The sequence below is a fragment of the Perognathus longimembris genome, chromosome 3, assembly GCF_023159225.1.
Source record: "Perognathus longimembris pacificus isolate PPM17 chromosome 3, ASM2315922v1, whole genome shotgun sequence".
Lineage (NCBI taxonomy): Eukaryota > Metazoa > Chordata > Mammalia > Rodentia > Heteromyidae > Perognathus > Perognathus longimembris.
The window spans coordinates 95,060,326-95,077,491 of NC_063163.1; the positions used below are offsets into that span (position 1 = coordinate 95,060,326).

The 17,166-nt window shown below is 44.1% G+C and overlaps 1 protein-coding gene across 3 annotated transcripts in view; it reads left to right on the forward strand.

The window, feature by feature from the left end:
* The window catches only part of Klhl22 (kelch like family member 22), a 53,351-nt gene that overhangs the window by 8,443 nt on the left and 27,742 nt on the right, over nucleotides 1-17,166 (forward strand). For 2 of the 3 annotated variants that reach the window (XM_048343440.1, XM_048343441.1), the window contains exons 3-4: nucleotides 11,762-11,927; nucleotides 15,173-15,891. In XM_048343440.1, the coding sequence (XP_048199397.1) occupies nucleotides 11,762-11,927; nucleotides 15,173-15,891 (885 nt within the window). Of the gene's footprint in view, nucleotides 1-463; nucleotides 499-11,761; nucleotides 11,928-15,172; nucleotides 15,892-17,166 lie in introns of all 3 variants that reach the window. The other variant, XM_048343442.1, reaches the window with a different exon arrangement.

Consider the following 17,166-nt stretch of genomic DNA (forward strand, 5'->3'; position numbering starts at 1 on the left):
CACAGGATAGGATGGAGGCTTGGAAGATCTAGAAAGACACATGCTGAACCCTGAGGATCCAGTAAAGGGAGACAGGACCTGACAGCTAGCTTTGTCCAGTTTACTTACTAAGTGAATTAGTTTTTAAGAACAGAAATCATGTACAAGAACAAGACTTCACTTTCAAGTTGTAGGATTTATTTCCCTTTTTGTTTGTTTGTCAGTTGTGGGGCTTGAACTCAAGGCCTTGGCCCTGAGTGCTTTTGCTGAAGGCTAGTGCTCTACCACTTTGAGCCATAGTGCGACTTCCAGTTTTTGAGCAGTTAATTGGAGATAAGAGTCTCATGGGGACTTTTCTGTCCAGGCTGGCTCAGAACTGTGATCTTCAGATCTCATCCTCCTGAGTATCTAGGATAACAGGCATGAACCACTGGTGCCTGGCATCCTTTTTTTTTTTAAATTAACTTTACTATTTTTATTAAAGGTGATGAACAGAGGGACTACAATGATGTAAGTCAGGTAATGAGAATATTTCTTTTTGGATGATGTTACCCCTTCCCTTGCTCTCCTTTGTCCTTTTTTAATCAACTTTAATTTTTCATCTCAGTAGATAGAACCATGTTGAGCGATCTTGCAATTATAGAAGATTTAACACAAAAGAAGAGCCTATCTAGAGTCTAAAGTAGAATGAAGGATGGAGAGTTTACATGTACCAAAAATTTTTTTTTGGCTCTAGTCACTTGAAGAGTTTCAATGTAATCCTGTTCTAGACCCCAGTTTATTCTGAGCTTCTTGGGAATGAACTATTTTGAGATTAGAGGCTTGACTCAGTTGGTAGAGCACCAGCCAGTAAGCAAAGTATCAGGTATTGAGTTCAAGTTCTGGTCTTGGAATAGCAACAACAACAATAAAAAAGGAATGAACTATTTTCTCACCTATATTCTATCAATGAGACTAACTGTTGACAAATACTCTATTCTAGATCTTACAGGTGGGGACACATAGGGAAAATATGAATATAGACTGTATTAGCTCATAAGCTTTACACTATAAAGAAAACTTACTCAAATTGTCTCTAATCTTTCATAACTCCACAACCATTCAAGTATACACACTAGACAAAAAAATGGTGCAAGACTAACCATCAGCTTTCAATTTAAAAGCCTCAATAACAGAAAAATTGATAGGCTCTTTGAAAGTTTTTTTAAAGGAATATTAGGTACTACAGTACTACTTTTAATTCATAACTCAATGTTAAGGACATAGCAGGTAACTGTTACTTGACAATTAACATTGTTGAGAGCATCCAGTGCCAGCTATAGATATCAACAATAAGAACCAGGTGACAGCTGAGTGCTGGAGGCTTACGCCTGTAATCCTAGCTATTCAGGAGGCTTAAATCTGAGGATTCCAGTTCAAAGCCAGTCCAGGCAGGAAAGTCCATGAGACTCTTATCTCCAACTAACCACCAGAAAACCGGAAATGGCTCAGTGATGTAAGACCAAAGAGCTCTTTCCTGTATATGGTCCCCTGAGTCATCTCCTCCCTTTGTTTACATACCATCTGTGAATTACACAGACTATTTTAAGTTGATGCCTGTGATTTTGAAAAACGAAACAAAATTGTTAACCACTAGAAAATTTAAGTTGACAGGACTTCACCTCCGCCATGAGAAAAAAAAGTTACATTCCCTACAAATGTACAAAGTCTTGATATTTTCCAGAGTCGTCATACTTTTTTTTTTTTTTGCCAGTCCTGGGGCTTGAACTCAGGGCCTGAGCACTGTCCCTGGCTTCCTTTTGCTCAAGACTAGCACTTTACCACTTGAACCACAGCACTACTTTCAGCTTTTTCTGTTTGTGTGGTGCTGAGGAATCGAACCCAGGGCTTCATGCATGCTAGGCAAGCACTCTACCGTGAAGCCACATTCCCAGCCCTAGTCATCGTTTTCAAGGAATAGACTATAATGCTATTTATTTATTTTGTACTGGGGTTTGAACTCAGGGACTTGGACTTACTTGTCAAGTGCTCTTCTACTTAAGCTATACCCCCTGCCTTTTTTTGCTGTGATTTTTCAGATACAGTGTCATACCTTTTTGCCTAAGCTGGTCTGTACTATCCTCATACTTCTTCTCTTATACCTGGGATTACAGACATGTGCCACTATGCCCATGACCAGCTTTCCCCCCCCCCCCCCCCCCAGGCCATGGAGTTACTCTACCACTTGATCCATGCCTATAGTCCTTTTTCCTTCTTTATTTTTTGAATAGGGTCTCACCTTTGCCTGACTGGCCTGGCCTATGATCCTCTTATTTATGTTTCCCATATAACTGTGATGACAGGTGTATACCATGGTACACCTTTTTATTGGTTGACCTAGGGTCTCAGGAACCTTTTGCTCCAGCTAGCCTCCAGCTTTGATTCCTCCATATCTGCTTTCTGTGTATCTGCAATTACAGGCCTGTATCCACATGCTTGGCCCCGGTGATATCATTGATATTTTCTCAAAAAAAAAAAAGGGGGCTGGGGATATGGCCTAGTGGCAAGAGTGCTTGCCTTGTATATATGAGGCCCTGGGTTCAATTCCCCAGCACCACATATACAGAAGTGGCGCTGTGGCTCAAGTGGCAGAGTGCTAGCCTTGAGCAAAAAGAAGCCAGGGACAGTGCTCAGGCCCTGAGTCTAAGGCCCAGGACTGGCCAAAAAAAAAAAAAAAAGAAGCCAGGAGGCTGAGTTCTGAGGATTACAATTCAAAACCAGCCTTAGCAGTAAAGTCCATGAGACACTTATTTTCAACTAAATACCAAGAGCCAGAAAGTGAAGCTGTAGTTCAAGTGGGTAGAGTACCAGCCTTGAGCATAAAAGCTCAGGGACAGTGCCAGGGCCCTGAGTTCAGGTCCCAGGACCAGAGGGGGGAAAAAAAGGGTTCCAAAAATTTTTACATCATCTTGTATAACACTGACATCAAAATTGGGCAGATAACTCCAAACAGAAAAATAAAACTGTAGCTTATTGGTTTTGTTAAAATCCTCAGAGGGACTCTTATCTTTCTGAGCTCAACTGCACTTAATAGAACTTACAGAGCATTAGACCTTAGCAAGGTGGCATTTCCCAGAAAGAAACATATAGCTCTGTGTTAGAGAATCTTCCTTAAAATGCATATTGTTAATCGACCAATAGTGACCTAGCAAGTATCTGTGTACATCTACTGACACAGTTAACAAGCATATGATAGCCTTGAACATCCATTTCTATAGTTAAGAAACTTTTTGAGGGGCTGGGAATGTGGCTTAGTGGTAGAGTGCTTGCTTGGCATGCATGAAGCCCTGGGTTCCATTCCTCAGTATCACATAAGCAGAAAAAGCCAGAAATGGCATTGTGGCTCAAGTGGTAGAGTGCAAGCCTTGAGCAACAGAAGTTCAGGGACAGTGCCCAGGCCCTGAGTTCAAGCCCCAGGACTGGCAAAACAACAACAACAAAACCAAGAACAAAAGCAAAAATAAAAACAACTTTTTTGAATAGGTGGAAATGTATATTCAGGGAAGGATCAGTTTATCCTACCCTCCCACGTCATTTCCCAACCCCTGGGAATTTTATTTTACCATTGTAACCTTTTTTCCCCCACTTCTGGCCATTTTCTATATATGTGGTGCTGGGGAATCGAACCCAGGGCTTCACGTATATGAGGCAAGCACTCTTGCCACTAGGCCATATTCCCAGCCCTCCCTTAGCTTTTTTGCTTAAGGCAAAACTCTACCACTTGAGCCCCATTTCTGTCTTTTTAGTGGTTAATTGGAGATAAGAATTTCATGGTCTTCTTGCCCCCATGGCTTCAAACCCTAGTCCTCAGCTCTCAGTCTCCTGAGTAGCTAGGATTATAGGCATGAACCAATAGTACCCAGCCAAGCCCTGCACCTCTTGAGGCATGTTACACAGATCTTTTTTGTTGCTGTTCTTATTGTTTCTGGGATAGAGTCTTACTTTTTCTGGGCTGGCCTCAAACTTGGAATTGTCCTGTTTCTACCTCCTAATAAGCTAGGACTACAATTGTGAACTACTGTATCAGGTTGGACATTTAATTAATTTATTAGCAAATATTAATTTTATAAAGGGGTTTCATTGTGATATTTCCATATAATATACTTTAATTCTAATATATATATATATATAACTACATATTTGTAACAGAAATTATGGCAAAAAAATTAAGGTGGGGAATGGCTATATAATGATAGAACACTAGCTTGATGTGTATCCTCTCTGAGGATTATTTGTAATGCAATTATAAGTAAAAATAATCATTTAATGCTTTTGTGATATTCAGGTTTTTCTGGTCATCTCCAAATGTCTCATTTATATCTCCTCCCTATCTCCTCCATTCAAGGTCCAATCAAGGTTTATTCAATGAATTTTTTCAATTGTCTGAGACTAGGACTTGAACTCACTTTTTGTTGCTTCCTTTCACTTGAACTTTACCACCTGGGCCAAACCTCCAATCCAGGTGGATCTTTTTTTTTTTTTTTTTTTTTTTGGCCAGTCCTGGGCCTTGGACTCTGGGCCTGAGCACTGTCCCTGGCTTCTTCCCGCTCAAGGCTAGCACTCTGCCACTTGAGCCACAGCGCCACTTCTGGCCGTTTTCTGTATATGTGGTGCTGGGGAATCAAACCTAGGGCCTCGTGTATCCGAGGCAGGCACTCTTGCCACTAGGCTATATCCCCAGCCCGGATCTTTTCTTAAGATGGTAGAATTTGTGACAATCCAAGTGCCCATACCCTGCTCAAGGGATTGTGCTTCCAGTGTCACCAAACTGTGGTTGCAAGCCTGATCCTGCAGGTGGTGGGCAAGGCAATTGCATAAGGACTTGTGTATAATAGCACAGCTCTGGAAGGTCCAGACAGCTTCAGAGTGCATGAGGAAGGCTCAAGGGGCTAGCTACATGTAGAATATAAGGTCTGGCAATAAACTTACCACACATGTGCCAGGTCTGTAGAAAAATGACTTACAAGGCTTCCAAAGAGACCCTAAGCATGGCTGGACATATAGAGATTGCAAAGATGGCATCTGTACATTAATCTAGATATTAACCATGTTCCCAAGAGGGTTTATGGTGAAGGTGGTTTTCTATAAAGTTCGGGTGAAAAATGCAAGCAGTGGTCAGGAAATTGTAAAGACAACAGTAATAAAAAGAGAGTCAGTCATAGCTGGGCACTGGTGGCTCCTGCCTATCATCCTAGCTACTCAGAAGGCTAGGATCTGAGGATTGCAGATTGAAGTCAGAGGGTTAGGAAAGTCCAAAAAGCTTTTATCTCCAATTATCCAGCAGACGGTCAAAAGTGCAGCTGTGGCTCAATTGCTTATCAGTTTGGGTATAACTAATATAATATTAAGAAATAGAGCATGTTAAATATGATTTCAATGCTTCATTCAGAAGGAATGAATTTCAGAACACTGTTACACAATGTAAACTTTTGTTTGTTTGGTTTTGTTTGTTTGTTCATTTTGTTTTTTGGCAGTCCTGGGGCTTGAACTCAGGGCCTGAGCACTGTCCCTGGCTTCTTTTTTGCTCAAGGCTAGCACTCTGCCACTTGAGCCACAGCGCCACTTCTGGCCGTTTTCTGTATATGTGGTGCTAAGGAATTGAACCTAGGGCTTCATGTATATGAGGCGAGCACTTTACCACTAGGCCATATTCCCAGCCCTTGTTTTTGTTTTTTGTTTGTTTGTTTTTGCCAGTCCTGGGGTGTGGACTTAGGGCCTGAGCACTGTCCCTGGCTTCCTTTTGCTCAAGGCTAGCACTCTACCTTTTGAGCCACAGTGCCCCTTTCCGGCTTTTTTCTATATATGTGGTGCTGAGGAATCGAACCCAGGGCTTCATGTATATGAGGCGAGCACTTTACCACTAGGCCATATTCCCAGACCCCAATGTAAACTTTTGAATTTCAGTAAAATGTTACAGATAACATAAGAACAGACCACCATACACACTTCACAGCAGCCTGCCCTCAACTTATCAGATGAGAATCTTCAAAATCTACACCTTTAAAACTGCTTTCACTGGGCACTGATGCCTCGTGCCTGTAATACTAGCTACTCAGGAAGCTGAGACCTGAGGATTGCAGTCTGAAGCCAGCCCAGGTAAGAAAATCCATGAGACTCTTATCTCCAATTAACCATCAGAAAACTATAAGTGGAGCTGTGGTTCAAAGTGGTAGAGTGCAAGGCTTGAGCAAAAAAACTTAGAGACAGTGTCCAGGCCCTGAGTTCAAGCCTCACAACCTACTGGAAGAAAAAAAAAAGAGACTAGTCCTAAACTATAGTGGAGATGCTATAAAGCTACAATATTTGATTCTAGTGGAAGTGATACCAATGAACTGTAATGCCTGGATGGGGATCTTTGTCTCTGTGGTCTCCAAGAAGGAGTCCATGGACACAGAGGAAAAGTAAAATAGCAAAGGCATATTGAAGAAGAAGATAAGTAGAGCTCCTTTCAGATGAGATGGGCCTTCAAGGAAGGTACATCCTAGGTGTGTGGTGCAAAGGTTAATAAGGTATCTCTAGGAGAGAGGTACATGACTTTTGAGATCATTGGACAGCCTGTGGGACATGTTAGTCTCCAAACCCAATCGGAGGCTCCACCTAGCCTGTATGAGCTCTTCATGTATCATAGCCCTTTTGTGTCCATTCCAGTGCACAATCTCTGGGGTACAACAAGTCTGCTGTTCACATGCAAGTCTTCTCAGGACAATAGGCCATGATTCCCAGAGGCCTACATGTATAACAGCTCTAGGCCATGGTGATATCATGCCTAGGAACCTACATATTGGGTTACTTGAGGCCATTGTGATAAAACCTCTGTTAGAGGAAGAGGGTCTTCTTTGCACTGATTCTATAGCCATGCTTTTTTTCTGCTCTTAGAAGAGATAGAAATATAGAGGGGAAAAAACTAGGAGGCTCAAAAATAAAAAAAAAATATATCAGGAACTCTGTGTGCCAGCTATAGATTGAGAGGGGATCTCAATAACTTTTCAGCCTTGGCTGGTCTGGAATTGCTATCCTCCTGTTGTCAGCTTCCCAAATAGCTAGGATCACAAGTATGACTAGGATTACAAGCATGAACCTCTAGCACCCCCCCCCCCCCAACTTCCAGTGCTAGAGATCAAACCCAGAGATTTCACCTATGCTTAATACATGCCCTACTACTGATAAGCCATTTCAAGTGCTTTTTTGTTTGTTTGTTTGTTTTTACCTCTCCTGGGGCTTGAACTCTGGGCCTGGGTGCTTGCTGTTCCTGAGCTTCCTTTGCTCAAGGTGAGCACTCCAAACACTTGCACAGCAATACTTCCAGATTTTTTGAGTACCTTGTTAGAGATAAGAGTCTCATGGAGTTTCCTGCCTAGCCTGGCTTTGAGCCACAATTCTCAGATCTCAGCCTCCTGAGTAGCTAGGGTTACAGGCATACACCACTGGTACCCAGCTTTAAGTATTTAAGATTAAACAGTAAAATAGAAGGAAACATCAATGTTTTCTACTATAATCTTAGAAGGAAGATCTTTTCATAACACTTGGTGGCAAGGGCACTGTATGTAATCCCAACTACTCAGAAGGCTGAGCTCTAAGGACCATGGTTCAAATCCAGCCTGGACAGGAAACTCCATGAGGCTCTTATCACCAGAAAATCGGAAGTGGAGCTGTAGCTCAAATTGGTAGAATGCTAGCCTTCAATAAAAAGCTCAGGGACAGCATCCAGGCCCTGAGTTTAAGCCCCGTGAAAGACAAAAAAACCTCAGTAGCAAGAAAATATGCTAAATTTGACTACATTAAAAACAAAGACAGGGCTGGGGATATAGCCTAGTGGCAAGAGTGCCTGCCTCGGATACACGAGGCCCTAGGTTCGATTCCCCAGCACCACATATACAGAAAACGGCCAGAAGTGGCGCTGTGGCTCAAGTGGCAGAGTGCTAGCCTTGAGCGGGAAGAAGCCAGGGACAGTGCTCAGGCCCTGAGTACAAGGCCCAGGACTGGCCAAAAAAAAACAAAAAACAAAAAAACAAAAAACAAACAAACAAAAAAAGACAGCCCGTAGTGGTGATATGTTCCTACTATAATCCAAGCACTCAGGTGGCTGATGTAGAAGGATATTGAGTTTGTGGGTCAACCTTGGTTACCTATGAGACCCTATCTCCATAAAATAAAAACAACATCTGCGCTGTGGCTCAAGTGGCAGAGTGCTAGCCTTGAGCAAAAAGGAAGCCAGGGACAGTGCTCAGGCCCTGAATCCAAGGCCCAGGACTGGCCAAAAAAACCCAAAACAAAACAAAAAAAAACATCTGGGTGCCAGTGACTTATGCCTATAATACTAGCTATTCAGAAGGCTGAGATATGGGGATCACAGTTCAAAGTCAGTCTGAACAACCCAAATCAACGTTCCACATGGCAGACAGTTTTTTTTTTGTTTTTTTTTTTTTTTTTTGCCAGTTCTGGGCCTTGAACTCAGGGCCTAAGCACTGTCCCTGGCTTCTTTTTGCTCAAGGCTAGCACTCTGCCACTTGAGCCACAGCGCCACTTCTGGCCGTTTTCTGTATATGTGGTGCTGGGGAATTGAACCCAGGGCCTCATGTATACGGGGCAAGCACTCTTGCCACTAGGCCATATCCCCAGCCCATGGCAGACATTTTTTAAAAAATCAAAAAGCAGAAAAAGAGAAAAAGCAGGGTATTGGTGGCTCACACCTTTAAGCATAGCTACTCAGGGGGCTAAGATCTGAGGATCAAGATTCAAAGCCAGCCGGGGCAGAAAAAAGTCCAGGTGAGACTCTTATCACCAATTAACCATTCAAAAACAAGAAGTAGAGCTGTGGCCAAAGTGGTAGAGTGCTAGCCTTTAGCAAAAGAGCTCAGGGACAGGGCCCAGGCCCTGAGTTGAAACCCCACAATGAACTTTTTTTAAAAGTGGGGGGAAAAAAATCAAAGAAAAAGGCAACTATTTTTAATGAGTCAAATAGAAAACTAGCAGATTCTAGAATGTTCAGCAAAGAAAATAGATTCTTACCCACATGAGGAAATTATTTTTTTTGAGATCATATAATTCCTTTTTCTTTCTTTCTTTTTTTTTTTTTTGCTATTGTAACGGTGATATACAGAAAGGTTATTGTTACATAGGTTATGAGTACATTACATTTCTTTTCCCCTCACCAGTCCTGGGGCTTGAACTCAGGGCCTGGGTACTAAGCTTCTTTTGCTCAAGGCTAGCACTCTACCACTTGAGCCACAGCTCCACTTCTGGCTTTTTCTGTTTATGTGGTACTAAGGAATCAAACCTGGGGCTTCATGCATGCTAGGCAAGCACTCTACCACTGAGCCACATTCCCAGTTCCTACATTACATTTCTTATTGTACAATGTTACCCTCTTCCCCCTCTCTCTCCCAGTTGTTCCCTTCTATCCCCACCCACAAGTTGTATAGTTTATTTTCAACATAGTTCTGTATTTGCTCTCTCTGTCTCTGTCTCTCTGTCTCTTTCTCTCTCTCTCTCTCTGTATTGAGGCTTGAACTCAGGGGTCCTGGACATTGTTCTGTAGTGTTTTTGTCTTTTGTTCTACTGTTTTTGTCGTGTATGTGTGTGTGTGTGCCAGACGTGAGGCTTGAACTCAGGGCCTGGATGCTGTTCCTGAGCTTTTGTGCTCAAGGCTGGTGCTCTACCACTTGAGAGCCACAGACATACTACCAGGCTTTTGGATAGTTAATTGGAGATAAGAGTCTCATAGACTTTTCTGCCTTGGTTAGCTTCGAATCACAGACATCAGATCTCAGCCTCTTGAGTAGTTAGGAGTCTCTGGTGCCCAGCCTCCTGTCCCGTAGTTGTTTTTATTGTTATTTTGGTTTTCCCTCAAAGCTGCTGCTCAACCACTTGAACCACAGTTCCACTTCTGGCTTTTTTTTTTTTTGGTGGTTAATTAGAGATAAGAGTCTCCAGACTTTCCTTCCTAGGTTGGCTTGAATTGTGATCCTCAGATCTCTGTCTCCTGAGTAGCTAGGGTTATAGGTGTGAGCTACTTTCACCAAGTTTTATGATGAGATCTTCTATCCCATTTCTAATAAGGTTTCTTCCCATTATAGTGGCAGAGTTACAGCCAGTTACCTTTTTAAACAATGAGGATGGAATGGGAGGTGGGTACCTGTCTTCAGTGTGGTGAATTATGTAAGGAGAGCATGTGGGCAGCACCATTATGTGAATGTGCCAACTCTTTTAACCCAGTGGCTGCATTAATGGGAATTAAATCTACCAGGTATAGATTGCAGATTCTGGGAGTGAGTGTGTAATAAAACAGTAAACGGAATGTAAACTGAATGTACCCCAAGAAGAGAGATTTAAATCAATTCTGACAGCCTTTGCAAGAAAGGCAAGCTGTGTTCAGGTAAGGATTGGCTTCCAAGATATATTGTTAAGTGTAAACAAAAGTAAAAAGAACACAGCTGCACCTAATGAGTGGCACTGCCTTGGGAGGGAACTGATTTAAGGTTTGGAGCTGAGTCATCAGGATTTCTACCACAGCCTTTTATGAATTTTGAGTCATGTTACATGTATGTTACCTGGTCAAAACACAAGTAAAATGTACAAGTAGCACTCTGCCATCTCCAAGTTGCTGGCAGTCATTTTAACCTTTGGTGTAAACCTGGGGTTGGAGGTATGTAGTAGAATACAAGAATGAGGCCTTGGGTTCCACCCCTGCACCATATAGCAATAATCAAATAAATCTTCAGCCTTGGTCACCTGCCCTTCCTTACCTCATAATACCTAGTCAGTGGCTCCACTTTGTTAATGTCTCACAGATGTCTCATACTGGCTGTGCAATAACAACTTCCAACTGTCCCATCTACACCAGTTTCTCGTGAATCCTCCCCTGTCTGTCCTGCAGCTTCATCCAGTAGAGTACCGCTCATCCTCTGGAATCACTGTGTTAACAGGTCCTCTCTCTTTACCTCAGGATTGTCTCAGCTACACCTCTCCAGCTACACTATCCTCCTCAGGACCAGGTTCACCCACAAGGACAGTTGGGTCACTCCCACCTGTTTTTCCTGCCCTTTCTCCAGCCCTTTCTGTAGCCTTCTGTTCTAGGCCAACCCTTCTCCAGCCCTTTCTGTAGCCTTCTGTTCTAGGCCAACAAATCATCAGCTCTGGCTACTCTGTGAAATTCCCCTGCAGCAGAGTCCAGCTGGGATTTCAGTGTACATCCTACACGGACCGAGAGGTAGTAGGTACTGCCCTCACCTGCCTTGCCCTGCCTCACTTCCTGCTTATGTCCTCGTGTTTTGGGTGTCTTAAATGCCATGTTGTTTGCCATGGGACCTGTGCACTTGTCTCCTCACCTGGGATGCCTTTCCTGCCTAGCAGTAGGCACTCCTTAAATAAATGATTGCCAAGATGAAATTTGTTACTTGTTTCCCATTAATTAACATATTCTTTCTAACATACTCTGGAGGTGCTGGCTGCTGACCTAGGAGCTGTTCCTGTGCATGAAGCAGCAAGCAAGCTGGGATTGGGCCTGCCTTCATAGGGCACATATGGGGCCCATAGAAAGGGAGACAGGCAATTTCTAGGATGGTTGCCCAGGCTTGGTCAGGCTCTTTCCATACGCTGATTTACTCAGAGCACACAGTACTCAGCAATCTACCAGGCACACTTCCAGCCAGCCCATTCCCCTGTCAGCCCTGCTACCTGCACGTAGTCCTCTCTGAATGTTCTTTGACTGGTGTAATCCATTGCCTGTCTCTTTGCTTTGCAGAGGGATGTTTGCTGGGGGATTGAAGGAGATGGAGCAGGAAGAGGTCCTGATCCACGGTGTGTCCTACAATGCCATGTGCCAAATCCTGCACTTCATATACACCTCTGAGCTAGAGCTCAACCTGAGCAACGTGCAGGAAACTCTGGTTGCTGCCTGCCAGCTTCAGGTGAGGCTTGCCTCGTCAAGCAAGGCAGATACATTCCCCTGGAGTGATTTTGCAGACCTGTGCTGTTCATCAGCAGTTGCACTAACGTGAAGTGCATCAATAAGACCAGGGTACCAAACAGAAGGATGCTGTGAGGTGGGACGGGTGTCTTTCTGTTGAGCCCTGGGAGCTAAAGCAAAGCAGCTCCCAGTACCCCTGGCCAAGCCTCCTCTTTTGCCTCAACCCTTTACTCTTGTTGCTTCCTTATGGCCTAATCTCCCTTCCAGAAAAAAAATATATCCACAGAGAAAGGAGGCAAGTGGACTGGCTCTTGGGCTTCTTTGAGATAGCTTGTGTGCTGTGGTGTTTGGCAGTGCTGACCCTCTCTAAGCCTGAATGGCTTGCAGGTGCACGCTGTTTGGCTATTCCCCTCATTCTGTTTTTGAGGCAGTCTCACTATATACCTACATTGGCTTTATTTATTTATTTTTATTTTTTTGCCAGTCCTGGGGCTTGGGACCCAGGGCCTGAGCACTGTCCCTGGCTTCTTTTTGCTCAAGGCTAGCACTCAACCTCTTGAGCCACAGCGCTACTTCTGTCTTTTTTCTGTTTATGTGGTGCTGAGGAATTGAACCTAGGGCTTCATGCATGCTAGGCAAGCACATTCCCAGCCCTTATATTGGCTTTAACCTCACAATCTTCCTGCCTCAGCCTTCTGAGTAGCTATATTATAGACATACATCACCAGACAGGGCCCTATCTTTTTAAAACAGTTTTCTTTTTCAAACACTTGCCTTCCTTAACAAGTCAAAGGTGTTTTTGAGCTTTAGTGGTATATTCTGGTTTTGGAAGTTACTGTTGAATCTCAGTAGTGTGGGTACAGTCACAGAAGGCTAGGCCTGCTAGTGCTTTTGAGCTGTAAATCAGAGACCTAGTCTAGGTTGAGTTACCTCTTCTCCCCCCCCCTTTTTTTTTTTTTTGAAAGTGAAAGGAAATGCTATACTGAGTTCACCATTCTGGCTTTTTCCCTCAGATGATTGTGTGCTCCAAGCTATGACTCAAGTCATAGGAAAAGCTATTTGGGAGATGTATGGAGGTACCACTTAGCTCAATGTCCTGTTCCCAGGTTCCAATAATGTGTTTGTTGGGTTGGTCTGATTACAACTGACTTTATTGTACTTGCTTGAGGGGTGGATGGCATCGAGTCAGGGCAGGTTTTATAACAGAAGGCTTTACCCATGTTCCTGGTTCAGAAATGATTTTTTCTGTCCCCACCTCCCTATCATTGTCACTTTGGGACCCTCATCTAGTTCTCAGGCCTCCCAGTGCTGTCTCTCCTTAGATACTGTAGAATATCTCCTCCAGTGAGGTTGAGGTTTACCCTCCATCTCCTTCTAGGCCTGCCACCCTTCCCTCAATCTTCCTGTCCTGTAACCATTCTACCAATGCCCTAGGCTCAGTACCTTAGGCTCCTCGAACCCTTCTACCATTCCCTGTCTTTAAGTTTGGACAAGTCATCCTCTCCAGCTTTGTTTGTAAGATATCTCTGCTCTCCATTTCCTTTTCCTTCTCTTTTGTCTTAGTTCCCATTCTCCATTTCTGTCTCCTCCTCTTTCTCCATGTGTCACTCATGCACACTGACACCAAACCATCTTTCCAACACTCCTTTCCCTCAGCATCAGCTTAGAGATGTACAGGCTGTCTTTGTTGGTTTGGCCATTGTGTGTGAGAGTATCAGGCATCTTCCCCAGTGCTGCAGAGGCCATCTTAGGGGAAACAGCTAGCTTCCTGTGTGGCTTGGATTATAGGTGTGAGGTTTCTTTTGAGTTAAGAAGAAAACAGATTTTGGGCTGGGAATGTAGCTCAGTGGTAGAGTGCTTGCTTAGCATGCATGAAGCCCTGGGTTCAATTCCTCAACACCACATAAACAGAAAAAGCCAGAAGTAGCACTGTGGCCAAAGAGGTAGAGTGCTAGCCTTGAGCAAAAAAGAAGCCAGGGACAGTGCTCAGGCCCTGAGTCCCAAGCCCCAGGACAAGCCAAAAAAAAAAAAAAAAAAGAAAAGAAAAGAAAACAGATTTTAAACCTCCCAGTGGTTACTTTGTTGATGATGTTGGCTAAGTCAGCACAGTGTCCCTTGAGATGTTACAGGATTGGTTCCAGGACTTTCTGTAAATACCAAAATGTGAGGATGCTCAAGTTTCTCATATAAATTTTTCATATAATCTATACATCATTTAAAAATTCATCTCTGGACTACTGTAATAGCTAATTCAATATAAATGCTATGTAAATAATTTCCCTGTGTTGTTTAGGGAATAATGGTATTAAAGGAGTCTATATCCATTTAATTAGAGATGCAATGTGTTATTTCCAAAAAATTACTTTGGGTGATAATAAAATCTGAACTCAGGGCCTTAGGCAGGCATTGTACTACTTGAACCACACTTTTGGCCCTTTTTGCTTTTATTATTCTTCAAATATGACCTAGTATTTATTCCAGGGCTGGTCTGGACCATGATCTTCCTTTGGAGCTGTGATGACAGGTACCTGATACCATGCCCAGATTTCATTGGTTAAGTAGTACCTTGCTGCAGCTCTGAGCATGTAAGTGGTGAATGGCATGGAGTCTGGCCTGGGGAGGCCTGGTGATGGTGTTGAGCTTGTGGCTTCAGCTGCAGAGGTCTGGCAGGCAAAAAAGCTGGGTATATTTTTGGTTCCAATACTTTTGAAGAGGCAGGCTTTCCTAGAAAGCCCTAGGGTTAGAGCAAGTATTCTCAGACCCCTTCCAAATCAGGGATGTGTGTCATAGTGATGGTTCGTGCTGTTTCCTCCTTCCCTGGAGAGCTAGTGCTTTTGACATAAAGGGCATTTGACATATATCAAGGGTTTCCTCTATGCCAGGTAGTTCCTGTGCACTCATTCTCAGCATAGTCCTACTTTATTTCTGTTTCATAGGTAAGGAAACTGAGAAGAAAAGAAAAAAAAGGGTGAGGGAAGGGAAGGAAACAGACTTAAATTAAGAACATGTCACATTTGTAAGCCAAGGTTAAACCCAATCAGTCTGCAAGGTGTAAGCCCCAGTCATCTGTAGTGTGTCAGAACAGGCTGGGTGTGGTTGAGGAGAGCTTCCCCCTTATTTGCCTGCACAGGGGTCACCCAGCTGTGCAAGATATGTAATACCCAGCTATATTTTTGTTGTCATCCTTTCTCTCCTCCTCAGACACTATTCTCCAGCCCAGATTTGAATGGGTATCCTCTTTTGCAGATTCCAGAAATTATCCATTTCTGCTGTGATTTTCTCATGTCCTGGGTAGATGAGGAAAACATCCTCGATGTTTACCGGCTAGCAGAGCTCTTTGACTTGAGCCGCCTGACAGATCAGCTGGACACCTACATCCTCAAAAACTTTGTGGCCTTCTCACGGACTGACAAATACCGCCAGCTTCCCCTGGAGAAGGTCTATTCCCTCCTCAGCAGCAATCGCCTGGAGGTGGCCTGTGAGACCGAGGTATATGAGGGAGCCCTGCTTTACCATTACACCCTGGAGCAGGTGCAGGCTGACCAGATCTCCCTGCATGAGCCCCCCAAGCTCCTCGAGACTGTGCGATTTCCCCTGATGGAATTTGAGGTCCTGCAGCGGTTGCATGACAAGCTGGGCCCCAGCCCACTGAGGGACACAGTGGCCAGTGCCCTCATGTACCACCGGAATGAGAGCCTGCAGCCCAGCCTGCAGGGCCCACAGACAGAGCTGCGCTCAGACTTCCAGTGTGTTGTGGGCTTTGGGGGCATTCACTCCACGCCATCTACAGTCCTCAGTGACCAAGCCAAGTACCTGAACCCCATGGTAGGAGAGTGGAAGCACTTCACAGCCTCCTTGGCCCCCCGCATGTCCAACCAGGGCATTGCAGTGCTCAACAATTTCGTGTATTTGATTGGAGGGGACAACAATGTCCAAGGATTCCGAGCCGAGTCCCGATGTTGGAGGTAAGAAAGGGCAATTTAGCACTTTTGTCTGAAGGTGATGCGGGAGTTATATAAGTTAAGAGGGCTGGTCAGGGGACATGTTTTGAAGGGCACATTGCCTCAGTTGTGGTTTCACTATCAGCTTTTTACATGGGAGGGGTGCAGCTTTTTTTGTAGAATAACATCCAGATAAATTCAGAAAATTCAGACCACACTAGATACAGAAAGGGTACCAGGGTTACTTTCCAGCCTTGTGGGGGAGGAGCAGTTGTCAGTAAAATGGGGCTCTCTGGCTGGCCAAGTAGAAGAACAGAAGCCCAATAGAAAGCAGGAGGGAGCTGGATGGGACAGGCTGCTGCTGCCTCTTTCTTGCTCTCACTTTTTAATTTAATCATCAAAAATTATCTTTTTGGGGGGGCACTGGAATTTAAACGCAAAGCCTTGTGTTTGTTAGGCAAGTAGTCTACCACTGAGCTATCTTGCTCTCTCTAGAGCTCCACTGTGGCATAGTCTTCTGTATTCTTTCTTCTATTTTAACCACCAGCCCTGTGGTACAGGATATCTTCCAGTTGTTGCTTGAGCCCACAGCTCACTCAGCCAAGAAGACTGAGAAAGGCCAACAAATAAAGCTGAGTTCTTGCTAAACGTTTTTCTAGCCCTCTAGTCAGCTTGGTGGGCACAAGGTCCTCTAGAAGAAGGCAATTTTCCAGCAGGATTTTTTTTGGACTGCTTTGGCCTGTGTGATACTTCCAAATTTATCAGCTGACTAGACTGTGATACCAGGGATCCACGTCCCAGGACTGTGGGGAACAGTGGGTCAGGTCCCCAGAGCCTCAGCACAGTGGACTTCCAAGGGCCTCTCTGTTATGTTGTGATACATCTAGGACATTTCTCCACCCTACAGGCTGGGGGTTGGTGGCATAGAGCAAGAGAAAGAGAGAGGGTGAGGAGTCAAGGGAGAGAGAGAGAGAGAAGAAAAAGAGATTGCCAGCCACTTTCAGAAGCCCTGATCTAGGTACTAACTCATGATCAGGCATGTGCACGTGAAGGTATATCCACTGATTTGGCCTCTGTCAGGACAATAGCAGGAGTACATATTAGACCTGGAAGTCACATCTTGAATTAGAAAGCAGAGAAAGATAAAGAGAGATCAGAGACCAATAGTCCCCTTTTAGCTTATAGCCCAGTGATTTGTGGACCTTCCAGGAGGCCTCACCTCTTAAGTCTACAACACTTCTTTTTTTTGTTTGTTTTGTTTTTTGGCCAGTCCTGGGGCTTGGACTCAGGGCCTGAGCA